A 15,168-nucleotide genomic window follows, 5' to 3' on the forward strand; every position below is an offset into this window, starting at 1 on the left:
AAAGTAAACTATATCTAAAACTCTCCACCAAGGTTATAGATCAAGGGATTTTCTTATATTTCACATAATGTCCCAAGGTGAAAAATCAGAATTATTATAAATTCAATCTCATTTATGCTAACGAATAGGAAACAGGAGTTAATTATGCAAGAGCATTTCAAATCGATGCTCAGGAAGGCATAAGAAGTGCAAAAATATTTATCTTGTGGTTACATATAAAACAGGCCAGTGGCTGATTTGTAAACCCCAAGACTGTGCGTGTAGTTCGCACCAATGGCTCTCTCTGTGGCCCTGATCATGTTACATGTATTTTATAAAATGGTACATCACACATCTTACCTTACAGTGATACTTTTTTCAGAAGAAGAGATGAGATCAGAAGTCAAATTTACTGACTTAATGGCTTCTGTAGCTGATTCTATTACAGTTTTAGAAGGTTCATCAAATGATGTCAAGGAGAAAGCAACTGGTGATGTGTCAGTTAAACAGATGTTTTCTTCCCCAGAAATCACAGAAATATCCTTAGAGGATGCAGACCCATCTGGAGTAGCTTCAGTTACACATTCAGATTCTTCTTCTGTAGCCAAAAATGAACTAAAAGGCTGACCTGTAGAATTCTCATCAGCAGGTAATGCAGAGATATTGAATGTAGGTTTAAGAGGACTAGATGGTTTATCATGTGCTTCTGGTGAAAATATATCAGTGACAGGAATGAAATCCTGTACAGCAAAAAAAATGTCATCAAAGTCTGTGGATTCTTTAGTTTTAATTGGAGAGCAGAAAGAAGATGGTGAACTCTTGTTATTGTTACTTGAGCTGGCAAAGCTCATGTTAGTGTGAGATTCTGAATCTTCACGTGCATCTGATAAAGGCATAGTAAATGGACTGAAATGGGCTAGTTCTTTAGTGCTAAGTGGTAAACAAAGGGCATTTGGAGAAGTCAGCAGAGGCACATTTTCAAAAGTGTCTGATAATGAACAAGGTATTTTCACATTGGTTCCTGAAAATTGAACTTTTTCTGGATGGGTTATTTCTTGACCATCTAGCTCTTCACCAATAACCTCCTGAGGAACATTACAAGAGATATCAGGTGAAGTGCCCAGTGTTATGTTTGAAGCAGGCAAAATATCAATTTCTGTGGTTATTTCACATAGATGTGCTGTTTCATTATTTGCGTGGACAATGTTTGAAGAGTCATTTGACAGATTTACTGCATCTGTTGCTTCAACTGACTGATTTTCTAATGGTAAGTCAAAAGAAGACATTGTTTCCTTACAAAAGGTCTGTAGTGGAATGACATCAGAAAAAACATTGACTGAACTTTCTCCTTTTGTTTGTAAAGAAAGCTCACCCAGATGAGCTTTTTCTTCATCCTCTCCTGATAAAGTGGTAAGTGAAGAAGTGGTAAGTGAAGCTTGTGCTGGAATAACTGCACATCCATTTTCCTCTAGCAAAACAAAACTATTTGGAGACATTTCATTTAAGGAATTGTCCTTCTCTGTGCAAATTGTTAAAGGGGACAATTCTGTGATTATATCTTTAGTCATGGTGGGTGAACAGCAATCACCTGAAGAAAGTGTCATCAGATATTCATCTCTCAAACTCCAGTTGTCTGTGTATATTTCTGTTGAAGTAACAGTTTCCTTGTCTTTTCCACGCAAAGGAAAGTTGTCAGAAGATACTTTAACTAAACAGTTTTTCTCATCAGTTCCAGCACAGGAAGTCAAGTTGTTTGCAGAAACCTCAAACAATGAACCATTTTCTGTAGAATTACTCAACAGATTCAAAGCATTTGGAAAAAGAGTGTTATCTGTAGCTGACTCAGTCAAGCCAACATTTTCTGCATCTTCACCTTCTAGGAGAATTTTTGTTTTGCTCTGGTTCAGTACTATAGACAGTTTCCTCACCCTTTACTAGTGAAGAAATGATATCTGAAGACACTTTGTTTGAACAAATTGTATCCTCATTTTCATCAAATGAAAAGAAGCAGTCTGTATAAATCTCAGATGCAGCACTGTCTTCATCATTGTCACTTGTTAAAGGGCATGTAACAGACAGTTGCTCTACTGACTCCACTGAAGAAAGTAGGTTCTCTGTAACTAATTCAGTTAAGCAGACCTTCTCATTCTGGTCTGTTACAAAAGCTTTATCTTGAGCAGCCTCAGATAAACAGACAGTCTTTATATTTTTTTCTGTCAATGGCTGGCTACTGGATTGTATGTTACCTGAATAATTTAACCCATCAGTGAAAGGATGCAAAGTTAACTTCTCCAACGGCACCTCAACTGGCGAGTGTCTTTTTTCACAAGAATCGGGTGCATCTGTAAATGCCATAATTGGATAACCTGTCTCAGGTGAAAGAATATTATCAGGAACTGATTTAGTCAAGCAAACTCTGTTATTAGCAACTGATAATGAATCATCTTGAGACACTTCCGGTAGAGAGATTGCTTTTTCACTTTCCTCTGAGAAATTAAAGTTCTCTGAAGGTCTACCATTTGAAGGGTTTTCAGCCAAAAACTGTAAAGGGATGTTATCTAAAGATAGTTCAAATGTACTTACAGCCTCATTTGGTGAAAGTGTATTATCTGAAGGAAGCTCAGTGCAACAACACTTTGTCTTATTGCCATCTGTGAATGGCAGTTTTTCTGGAGCTGATTCAATTGATGAAACATTAACCATACCTTCCTCCAAACATGGAAAGACACCTGGAGATAGCTTGCAGAAATAATTTTTGTCCTCAGTCCAAGTGTCTGATGAAAAGCTGTCTTCAGGAACCTCATAAGATGAAGGCCACAATTCCATAGTTTGGGAAAGCAGACTATCTGAAAACAATTCAATCAAGCACATGCTATTTTCATCCCCTTTAGATAATGAAGAATTGTCTTGAGATACTACTGGCTGAGCGATCGCTTTCTCACTTTCTTTAGAAAAATGAAGGTGATCTGAAAATTTACCAGTTGAAGAATCTTCCTTTTCCTCCAAAAATTGTAAAGGGACATTATCAAAACAGTGTTGGATTGTACTTGCGACTACAGTTGGTAAAAATATGTCCTCTGAAGATAACATATTGGAGCAAGAGTCTGTCTCATTGTAAAATGGAAAAAGAAATTGGTCTGCCATTGCTTCAGTTGAAGAGTCAACAGTGTCACTTTTTTCCTGCCATGGAAAATGGTCAGGCAATACATAGAGAGAATCATTTTTCTCCACTGTCCAAGCCTGTGAAGGAAAGTCATCTATGGGAACCTTTAACAAACTGTCTGTTTCTTCACAAGAGGGGGACGGTGGATTTGTAAAGTCCTTAACCGGACAAGTCATCTCAGTTTGTGAAAGTCGACCATCTCTAAATGATTCAATCAGACAAAGTCTCTTCTCATCTGCATTTATTAACGCAACTTTTTCTGGAGATGCTTTAGGTCGAGAGATCACTTTCTCATTTTGTTCTGAGAAATTGAAATTATTTGTAGATCTATTAGTTGAAGAGTTCTCCGTCAAACATTGTAAAGGGATGTTACTTATAGGGTGTTGGTTTAGACTTTCAGATAGTGAAAATTCATTTTCTGAAGATAATACAGTTGGGAAACTGTGCACCTTATTTTCATCTTGTAAAGCAAATTTATTTGGAGTTGCTTCAGTTGAAGAGTAAGTATTCTCACCTTTCCCTAGCCAGGAAAATGTATCTAAAGATAAAACAAGTGAATCAATTTTCTTTTCTGCCAAAGTCTGTGATGGAAAGCTCTCCATAGGTATTCCAACTGAGTTTATTACTTCACAAGAAGGAAGTGTAAATACCTCCACTGGACAGGTTGGCTGAATTTGTGAAATATTCTCTGAAAAGGATTCCATCAGACAAACATTTTTCTCATTAACATTTGATAATGAAGGATTGTTTTGAGATGTTTTACTTGGAGAGATGCTTCCTTCAGTTTTCTCTGAGAAATTAACGTCATTCGAAGATGTATCAGTTGCACTATTTGGATTTTCCACCAAAAATTGTAAAGGAATGTTATTTAATGAGGGTTTGACTTCACATATGACACCAGTTGTTATATTATCCAAAGACAACTCAGCCGATGTAAATATATTATCTGTTTGTACCTCAGTCAGACAGTAGTTTGCCTTAGTATCATTGGAGGAAGAAAATATATCTGGAATTGGTTCAGATGAACTGACAACAGTCTCGGCTTTCACTGGTGATACCTTAATGGACTTTGGTATGTCAGCCTCAGCCACTGAAGAAGACTTGTCAGCATTACTCTCAGTCTCCAATGTTTTTCTGTCACATTCGGTTTTCAGGTGCACTTTATCTGAAAATGTATTTATTGGAAAAGATGCTTCTGCTTGCAAAATAATATTATTGGATGAGGGTTCAGTTAAACTTTTCCTGTTCAAGTCTTGACCAGTCAAGGGAGTGTTATCTGGAGGCTCTTTAGCTGGACAGGCTAAAGTCTGCTCATCTCTCACTAGCAAATGAATACCATCAGAAATTGATTTGGCACAACTCTTTGTCTCGGTCTCAGGATAGTTGTTTTTTTCACCCTCAGCTGGTAGAGGAAATGTACCCAAAAGTACACTAAATGGAGAGACTGCTTCCACTGGTGTGAGGATATTTGCTGACGAGGCATCAATCAGATTAACGCTATTTACCACCCCATCTGAAAAAGGTGTATTGTCTAATGGTTTGTCATTTGAGCAGAAAGTTTCCACAATTTTTTCTGAGAAATTATGTGATAGGTTTTTAAATGTCTGGACTTCTTTGTCACAAAAATCAGGCAAAGGAAATATATCTGTTAATACCTTTTGGGCACTAGTTCCTTCAGCTTCTGAAAGGTAGGCACCTTTGTCAGAATGACAGTCAGTTGGTAAAGAGGTATTACCTTGGAATGATTCAGTTTCTCCACTTGTGTCTAGCAAAGAAGGGCTGTCTGAAAACAGGTTAGCATTAGAATTTATCTCTTCAGTCTCGGCCCGAGGAGACAACTTATCAGAAGGAAGATCAAACTCTTTAATATTGTCTTCACAATTTGAAGTCAGAAGCAATTTATCTGAAGACAGATTAGTTGTACAGATATTCTGAAGCGGTGAATGGATACTGTCTAAAGATGACTTAGATGGCCAACTGTTTTGCACAGTCTCAGTTGGTAAAGTGTTATTACTTTCCAGTTGTTCATTCATTGATTGATCCTTCACATAATTAAATGTACGGGTTGAACAGTCTGCCTCTTCTATGCATGTCAGGGAAGAGAGGTTGTTTGCAGAAGTGCCAAGGGAAAGCACTCCTTCTGGACAGCCATTAGACTGAGCAAATGTATCTAATAATGAGTTCACTGTACAGTCTGTCCCAGCAGGTGAAATAATGCTATCTATAGAAGGCTCAGTCAGGCAAGCTATTTTCAAATCCTCATTTGTTAAGAATGAAATTTGTGGAGTTATTTCTGGGGTAAAAACAGTTTTCTCAGTTGTCACAACAGAGAGAGAGCTTTCTGGAGATAAATTGCTTGGGCTTTTTGTCTTCTCAGTTTCAGGCAGCAAAAGAAAATTATCAGAGAGAGCCTGAGATGGATAGACTATTACTTCACTATTTGAAGGCTGAGGTAATTCAGCTGGTAAATGGGAGCTTCCTAAAGGAACATCTATTAAAGAAGCTGTTGTTACCTGCTTTGCTGGACAGACTGAAGATACATCAAATGGAAAAGATGCCTTCTCTGCCCCTACCAGTGGGAGGGATTCAACCATACAGTCTTCTGATGAGAAGATTTTTTTTTCACAAACAACTGGAAGAACACATTTATTTGAATCTTCAACTATGGGATGGTCTCCATTAGACGGCGATAGGTTGCTTTTTGAATCTGAATCAATCAAATTGACTCTACCCACACCCTGACCTGGCAAAATGGTGTTATCTAGTGATATATCATTGACATGAATATCCTCTTCTGTTTCAGAGCGCAGAAGAACATTATGTGAAGGAATCTCACTCACACAATGTGCCGCTACATCCACACTCGGTGAAACTAAGCTTTTTGAAGATACTTCAAATGGCAATAATGATTCTTCATTTGTGGCTAATACACCACAAGGACAAACTGAGTTATTGTGCCCATCCAATAAACATAAATTATCTGAAGATTTTGTTACAAGGCAGACTGTCTTCTCCACAGCAGTTGGAGAATCTGGGTCATCAAAAGATGAACAGACTGTCACATCCCTTGAAAACTGAGAATGAGAAGCGCCTGAAGATATTTCAGAAGAGCATCCAGACTCCTGTCCCACAGAACCCAGAGATGCACTGTTGAATAAAATAATAATAACAATCAACAGGAAGGATTACATGCGTTCATACTGATTAAAGCAGTATATGAACGAATGTCAGACGTTTAAAAAAGCTCTCATGTCACAACAAAAATATGTAGTAATAAAGCAGATTAATATTTACCATGTGCACTACACAAAGAGAGAATGACAGTCTGTATACACATTGAAAGAATAGTTCTGCATTTCTTTTTAAATGAAGAATTAAAAAAACAATACAGCATACACCACAACAATATAAACATGTTGGGTTTTACGAGAACCATTCACTATGCTTTCAAACGTGCAGCATGAAATATGATTACACATTAAATAACAAGCATCAAAGGGATTATTTTCACAGCAAATCACATGCATTGTTATAAACACCAAAGCTTGCAGCACTTCATTCTGCACATAAAGAATTTAAATATGGATGATTATAAATATGAATACACTGAGTCAAAACTATTCATCCATTTTCTTTTTAACTAGTTTATTGATGTTAAGGATTTCCTTGCAATGGGGATATTGCAAATCAGTCAGAAATAAAGTGCTACATTTTACTCAAAATGTCATATAAGACACTTACTACCCTACCCTTGTATAAAGCAAAGAAAGATTTAATATGAAGTAACTGTTTAAAAATACAGAAATGTGCAGAATGTTCACCATGCTCAATACATTAATAGAGGCCTGCCACATTCTAACTTTTTAAACTTTTCCATGGACTTTTAAGTAAAAAAAAAAACCCCAACAACATCCTATTTCTTTTGTGCTGTGGTTGGTGTGTTAGGATTCTTCCAGCTGAGCAGGGTAAGACAGCGTGTGAGCAGTGCAGTGCAAGTTATCACAATAAATTACTCAGTGGGTGTTATGCCAAATAGAGACATTACAGATTAGACAAATTTGTGAATCCAAGACTGATAAATAAAAAAGAGACCGGAGATGTGGGCAATCCTAAAATATGTGACTGACAACATTATTTACAATTAGGGTATTGATTTTGACATGAATCAGACAATGTTAAGCGCATATTGAAAAAAAAAAGATTAATTTTATTAAGGACTGACTCCAAAGCATTATCTGAAAATCTCATTAAAACGTTGGATTCCCAATGCCATTTTAGATTCTATCTAGAGACATATTCTTTTGAAAGTACTCTTATAGTTTTGAGATATTATGGGTATCTTTAATTTGACTGCAAAGATTAAGTTAAAAGACAGAAAGTTATATCTGCAGCACGTTGTTCAAAGGACACAAACATATTGTCTATATACACATCACAATACTGATCATTTAACTGATGTATAATAGGAACTTTTTGGTGTGTTTTACATTTACTTATTTGGCTGATGCCTTCATCCAAGGCGACTATCAACATTTATGATACAATTGGTTATATTTCTTTTTGGTTTTTCAGTTGAAGCACAGGCAGGACAAGAGGCTTGCTCAGGGACACACAGTGTCAGCGGTGGGATTTGAACCCTCAGCTGCCTTATTTGAAGTCCAAAGTCTTAACCTCTACACCATACTGCCTGCCACACTGTTTATGTGATTGATTTGTTAAGGGTGCAATTTAGAATAATATCTGAGCTGGGCTGGTAAAAATTTCAGAATGAATGCTGAACCATTGTTGGTGCCAATTAATGCTAAGTTATGCACAGAGCAAAGGACACAAAGAGGAATTAGTGCAGGATTTCATTTATATGCCAGACCAACCTGGTACATTTCGTACTGACTCTATTTATAGTTGCATTATTTTTATACTTCAAATCTAGTATTGGAACTGAAATTTAGATAGCACCATGCTCTCTGAATATTTTACTTCACTGAATATTTTTTTTCCCATCTAGTGTCTCTTTGTATTCTAAACAAGTAAAGTTGGAATTGCATCAGGTATTTTTGAAGGGATTTGTTAATACAGGTATCCTCAATTTAAGGAGCATAAAGTCTTCCTAAAAATACAGTCACAATGCAAATTTTTTTAACTAAGAAATACAATTATCATGAATTTCAGTATGAACAATTGTTGTTCCTGAGACCAAAACTGATAACTATATTTTTGTGTAATACCACAAAATCTTATTAAAATACACACTTTTACAATAGTATTTATTAATAGTTATGAAAACACAATCTATGCATTTGCCCTTCATTAATGACTGAAGAGTATTGTTGTTTATCTCCTCTCATTAGATAGATAGATAGATAGATAGATAGATAGATAGATAGATAGATAGATAGATAGATAGATAGATAGATAGATAGATAGATAGATAGATAGATAGATAGATAGATACTTTATTAATCCCAAGGGGAAAATTCACATACTCCTCCAGCAGCATACATAAAGAACAATATTAAATTAAAGAGTGATAAAAATGCAGATAAAAACAGACAATAAATTTGTATAATGTTAACGTTTACCTCCCCGGGTGGAATTGAAGAGTCGGATAGTGTGGGGGAGGAACGATCTCCTCAGTCTGTCAGTGGAGCAGGACAGTGACAGCTCTTTCATGGCTACTACACACTGTGCCTTACATCTACACTCATAAACAATTCTTACAAAGGATATTTATCGGGAATGTTCACAAGATTTAACATTTAATTTAAAAAATAATACAATGAAACAATGCAATTAATATCACATTCACAACAGAGGCAGAAGAATCTGACAAGTGTTTTAGCTTTGTGTTACACTGCCCATCATCGAGAGGTTTAATCCCTGTCAGGACCTTGGCCATGTCTCCCTCATCTTTGTTTTTCTTTGTATTTTCCATTTCCCCTCCAGCCTTTACCCCATATTTCCTTATATGTCTTTTATATTCCACTGCTCCCCTCCTCCAAACGCTGTCTTGATTTCATCAGGACAGGGGCTGCTAGTAGGATCAGCCCAATCTGATGAGGCAATTATGTTTGTTGTTGGTGTCTAAATAAGACAGCGTTAGTGAGGTGGCATGTGTGACCTTTGACTTTTATGTCTTTGCCTGTAATTCCTAAGTGGTCTAGCTCTTTATGGCATTCAAAAGCTTGTTGTTTTGGTTTGATTTTATTTTTTGGATTTTTGCATGTTTTTGTGAATTGGTATTGCATTATCTTGATTTTAATATTTTAGATTATCGATAAAAGGTTAGAGTTCGTTTGATCTCTGGTCTTCCCATTCTTTTCTTATTTTGTTTTCATGTTTTCATTTAATTTTGTTATATTGTTTGTTTATGCCTTTCTCTTTAGTAGTATTATTTTCAGTTTAAATATTTCTTTGTCTTTTCATTTTTGTTTATTCCTGTAGTATTGAATAAATATCTTTTTGCTTAGCCTCTTAATTTTGCCTGTGCTTTATTAATTAATTTTATGGCTTTCTTTCAGTGTAGGATTTTATGGTTTTGGCTTTTTTGTTTGGAAAATAAACCATACCAATTTCATCCTCTCCTACCATTATACAGCTGAAGCATGAGCTAAGTGATAAATGGAATGCCATGGCAAAACGTTGGGCTTCTGGTCAGAATGCAGGTAATGTTCTTCATTGAAAATAATTTATATCAAAAAAGGCAAGTAATAAGTCACAAACATGTAATGCAAAACAATGCATACCCCTATATAAGGTGGCACAAATTCTTCACAACAGTGTTCCAACGAAATGTCAAGCACAGCATATACACGAAACGTTAAAAGGAAATACTCTCAATTAGAGGGGCAATTGTACCAAAACATTTAAAAATGAAAAAGAGTTATTCAGTTAGCTTATTTAAATTACATGTAAATTTCCATGTAAAAAAAAACCCATTCAGATTACACAATATATTTGAAACAATTCACTAAAGTTAAAGTAATGCTAGATGAATTAATTTACTTTTACTATAGCACATTGCGTTAACTTATTTGAGTTGTAAATGAATAACTCCTGAAACAAATAATTTTATTAAACCAAATTACTGAATATTAGCTTAACACAATTTATGCAATATATGTAGACTGAATTCCTGACTATAAATAACAATTAAATATATTCAAAATCCACTAGTCCGTTTGAAGCTTTATTTTTATATATTAATTAATTTAACCTCTAAAGTATCAATCAATGATCCTTTGTCCAATCATTAAACATTCAATTATTCGGACTGATATAATAAATAACCTCCTCTTGTCACACAGAGAAAAAAATGGTTCTGTTGTACGGTGTTTAATGTACTGTAGGGTGTGATCTGCTTTGCAAGATTATCAAAGACAAAATATCCTATTTCTGTTTCCACAACGATACAAATATCTGGCACCAAAAAATACTAAAACTTTGAGTGTTGAACTTTCCATCTCATCCAAACTTAGTTGTAATAATTTATCAAAAAATAATTTTCCAATGATGCATATTAGCTAACCTTATGCTAATAAACACTCTGTGTCAATTAAAATAGCTTGAAAGTTAGTAGTCCTTTGGGATTCCAAAAATCCTTTACCCCATTATGCAATGCTATAAAATAACCCAATCTGGAAAATAATTTGCACACCTAAGAACATTGATGCTTGACATCTTCATGCTTATACATGTCATTGGTGATCATATGCCAATGAGATACATTTTGGCATGTTTAATTATAAATTAATGTATTTAGTATCACAGCCAATAAAACAATGTCATGAACTTGATTATCATTATCTGTCTTTAGCAAATCATGATCTTTCAAAACTATGGAAGGTAAGCATCTTATATTCTCATTATGAAAAGTTTGACCAAAATGTCATCATCAGTGTTTAGTAGGGAAATTGGTATGTAGAAGGCACATTGAAAAATAACAGAAACTGACTTATCACAGTATACTATAGCTTGGATGAACATAGATAGATAGATCTCTACTTGTCCCATGGACGACATTGAGCACATGCCTACCATAATTTAAGAAGAATTAAAAGTTTTATATCCATTTTCTAAGCAAACATTTTTAAGGGAAGGTTCATAGTTTTTCTACCGTTGGCTCTTATTTATTTTAACCTTCCGTTGGCAATTTCTAAGATTTCTGTGTATTCACCTCAGTTCTCTCCTTTATGTTTTTCCCTTTTGATCCTTCACTTCACTCAGGTCGTAAAAATTAGATTTTAATCTAAATTCCGTTAAAAGATCCAAAAGCTTGAAAATGGCACATTCTAGTTTTGGATGGTATAAAAAAAACATTGTAGTACACCATTAGAATTTCCCACCCCAAGAAATATAGTACACAATATGATGAATAACATATTGCTTCCAAAAATATAGGTGTTTTTTCATCATTTTGAGTAGTCATGTGAGATGTTAAGATAGTACGATTGTGGCACTTAATTGCAGAGCTCATAGATCATGCTTCTTATTTATGACTTAACTAGCAAAATACCCGCGTTTCGCAGCAGAGAAGTAGTGTGTTAAAGAAGTAATGAAAAAGAAAAGGAAACATTTTAAAAATAACGTAACATGATTGTCAATGTAATTGTTTTGTCACTGTTATGAGTGTTGCTGTCATCAAGGATTTGATTATCATTATTTCTTTCAATCAGGTTCGTATTTGGAGGATGTGTTGTGTTCAAGTTATATTTCGTGTTTGTCAGCCGTTGTAAAGATAACAGGTTTCATTCATCGATTCCTTTCTTACTGCATCAATAAACAGTTTGTCTTCCTCTTTATTTGAGACATCACACACTGCATGCACAGGTTTTTTTTACACTGTCTTCCTTTAGCTGGACATTCACTTTTTCCACCGTGTGCTTTGTTTCCGCAGTAGCTGCACTTATGAATATGCTTTTATGCATCACTCGCTTCATATTCTTTTGCTGCCTTCTTAATTGTGTAATGCGTTTTTGTTCAGCGCTCTTTGGAACTGTTGCTTTTGTCTGCGTACTGCGTTCACAGTCAGTTCACGTGAGCCGCTTGGAGTACATGTATCGAGGGTTCTCAGCTGTGCTTGTGCTATCTCGTGCGGTGTCCACGGCTTAATTTAATGTTAGCTAAGACCCAGCACTTAAAAGTTTCTCTCGCAGTTTCGCTGAGTTTGTGCCAAACACCACCCTGACCATCTCATCTTCGTCTGCATAAGCACAGTCCTTCACCCGCGAATATTTAGCGGCAGAGTGTTTCTATTGAATTGCCGCTAACGGACGGCCTTATATGGGCAGGCACTCAATTAAGTGGGAGGCGTGACGATGAGGGACGCAACTCTTCCTCACACGGCGACCGAGCTGCAGGCTATGGCCGATATATATGTACATAAGTAGGTTCCAGTTATGATCGTTACGCGTAGAATTTCGAAATGAAACCTACCTAACTTTTGTAAGTAAGCTGTAAGGAATGAGCCTGCCAAATTTCAGCCTTCTACCTGCACGGGAAGTTGGAGAATTAGTGATGAGTGAGTGAGTGAGTGAGTGAGTGAGTGAGTGAGTGAGTCAGTGAGTCAGTCAATGAGGGCTTTGCCTTTTATTAGTATAGATTTAGTTTCCTTTTTTGATGCTAATCATTAAAAAAAACATTTTTGCCAGGCAGATTTTTTTTTTTTTATTAGATATTTTTTTCACTTCATGAGACATTAATATTTTGAAACCCAAATTTTCCACCTTTATTTCTGTGTGTTTTTTATTTTATTTCCTTGTCTGATAAAAAATGTTAATTTCCTATTTAAGTATTTAAAGTGTTTCATTTTAAGAGCATCATGTTTCCATTTTAGAATCTCTGTGGGTGGTTAATGAGTTCCTAAGAGACCTTGCCTCATTCTTATGGACCACCTCTTAAGAGGCACCACAATTTGTGTTATGAAGATAAATTACAACACAGCACCAGCACCCCTTTCTCTGTGATCACGGATTTGATTTAAGAACAAGAGTGGTTCTTCCATTATGGTTTATGATTCATGGCTTCCTCAGCTTGACATTGTTTTCTGTCTTAGTGTTTTGGCACCAGCTGAATGATAGTTCACTAGTAAGTAAACAACTCCTTGAAACTCCTGTCCAACTATGATAACGGTTTAGCCCTTTGGTGTTCCTTGCAAAATACAGTCTCTTGAGAGAATAGTTTTTTTAAGGGTCTATGTAAAAAGACAAGTGCATCTCCTGGCCTATTGCTAATTATATCTTAATAGCTGCTCTCTCTCTCTTTTTGTCAGCAAAATATTTCGAGGATTCATGTGGAGATAAAAAGGTACAAGTGGTTAGCAACTGTTCTATGGCAGAGTTCGGGCACTTTAGGTTTTTGCAACTCACATAACACCTGAACTACATTAGCTACAAATTAGAACCACATACTGTTAATGGGTGGTGATTTTAGCATTTACACAGTTGAGAAAATTGGCATCTTTAGCATATTTAGCAACTTAAATAATTAAAAATTTCATTCATCTTCACAATTATCCATTCAAATGAATTATTATTTAAAGTGCCAATATGCATAATAAAATTATTTCTTTATTTAAATTTTATTTCCAAAATTTAGGATGTTACAATGGTGCTTTACCCAATCAAACATATAAGAAAAACATACCAGATATGGCCATTTACTTTGAAATGAATACAACATAGAAAAAAATCAAAACAAAACAAAATTCAAACCCTACCCAAGAGAAAGAGAAAAGAGAGAGACATGAGCAAAAAAGAAAAAAAAAACTAAGTTTAATTTTAAAGATGAAAATACAATTAATAACATAAGAAAGTCCATGACCTACTCAGAATCAGTCAGTCATCATCCAACCCGCTATATACTAACACAGGGTGCAAGGCAGGAACAAACCCTGGGCAGGATGCCAGCTCACCGCAGGGCACACACACCAAGCACAATTGAAGATCGCCAATGCACCTAACCTGCATGTCTTTGGACTGTGGGAGGAAACCAGAGTACCCGGAGTAAACCCACACAGACACGGGGAGAACATGCAAACACCATGAAGGGAAGACCCGGGAGGTGAACCCAGGTCCCCTTACTGCAAGGCAGCAGCGCTACCACTGTGCCACTATGCCACTCTACCTACTCAGAATTCTCATTCTAAAATAATTTTAATGAATGCTTGCCCTTTTTTTTTTTTTTAAAAAAAAAAAAATTTGGAAATATCCTGTAAGAGAGAATTATTTTTTTTTCTAATTTAAGATAATATGAAACATTTCTTATCTGATAATTACAGAAGGCTGGGATTCGGCCAGCTGGGCTGGATAGGTTTGCATGCTAGTTGTGTGGTATTGGCCATTACAATTGCTTTATTTCCTGCATACTTTAATGCCATCCAAATTTCACTGTTAGTTGATTAAGTGTAATTGCGTCACTGAGGCTATTTGAGAAGTCTGGAAAGATTTTTGTGCAAAGTGATATTATTTTAGTGCATTTCCAGAACATATTGTGTAGTGGAGGTTGGGTCTTCCCCAAGGTATATTTTGGACAAATTTAAATGAAAGACTTCTGGTGGAATTATGAAATGGTTGGTGAATAAAATACTAGAGAATATTCTATGAATGTCTGAGTTCCACTCCTTTTCTGAGATGCTGACTGACAGGTCCCTTTCTCTGTTCTGTTCCCTAGGATGTTTGAATGGTAAATTCTTTTAAATATTTTTATATATTATTGACATGCCGTCTTTACAATTGTAATTGATGTTCTTCTGCTCTAGTCTGTAATTTCACAGCTTACAGGCTGAATGGTGTGAAATCAAAACAAGTTCAGAATTTTTTCAGTTGTAGGACACTTTAATCTTGTTCTAGAAAATAATACAAAACACGTACAATATGTCTGAGATAGAGGCTTTAGGTATAGTAGTTTTTCACAAAACGGAACTATTTAGAGCACAAAGAAACTCACGATGAGTTAATAATAGCTGCTAAATTAGAATGCTAGAGTGTAACTAAATGGAAAGCAACTAAATTACAGGTTTCTGAAAGCTG

The 15,168-nt window shown here is 35.6% G+C and overlaps 2 protein-coding genes across 4 annotated transcripts in view; both read right to left on the minus strand.

Moving 5' to 3' along the window:
- Positions 1–1,845, minus strand: part of LOC120530561 (transforming acidic coiled-coil-containing protein 2-like) — a 123,442-nt gene extending 121,597 nt beyond the window's left edge. For all 3 annotated transcript variants that reach the window (XM_039755001.1, XM_039754995.1, XM_039754989.1), the window contains exon 1: positions 340–1,845. In XM_039755001.1, coding sequence (XP_039610935.1) covers positions 340–1,583 — 1,244 coding nt within the window. In that variant the 5' untranslated portion in view covers positions 1,584–1,845. The remainder of the gene's footprint in view (positions 1–339) is intronic.
- The window catches only part of LOC120530550, a 32,524-nt gene continuing 19,189 nt past the window's right edge, over positions 1,834–15,168 (minus strand). The window contains exon 3 of the mRNA XM_039754982.1: positions 1,834–6,289. Coding sequence (XP_039610916.1) covers positions 1,849–6,289 — 4,441 coding nt within the window. The 3' untranslated portion in view covers positions 1,834–1,848. The remainder of the gene's footprint in view (positions 6,290–15,168) is intronic.

This window comes from Polypterus senegalus, chromosome 1 (genome assembly GCF_016835505.1).
Source record: "Polypterus senegalus isolate Bchr_013 chromosome 1, ASM1683550v1, whole genome shotgun sequence".
Taxonomy (NCBI): Eukaryota; Metazoa; Chordata; class Cladistia; order Polypteriformes; family Polypteridae; genus Polypterus; species Polypterus senegalus.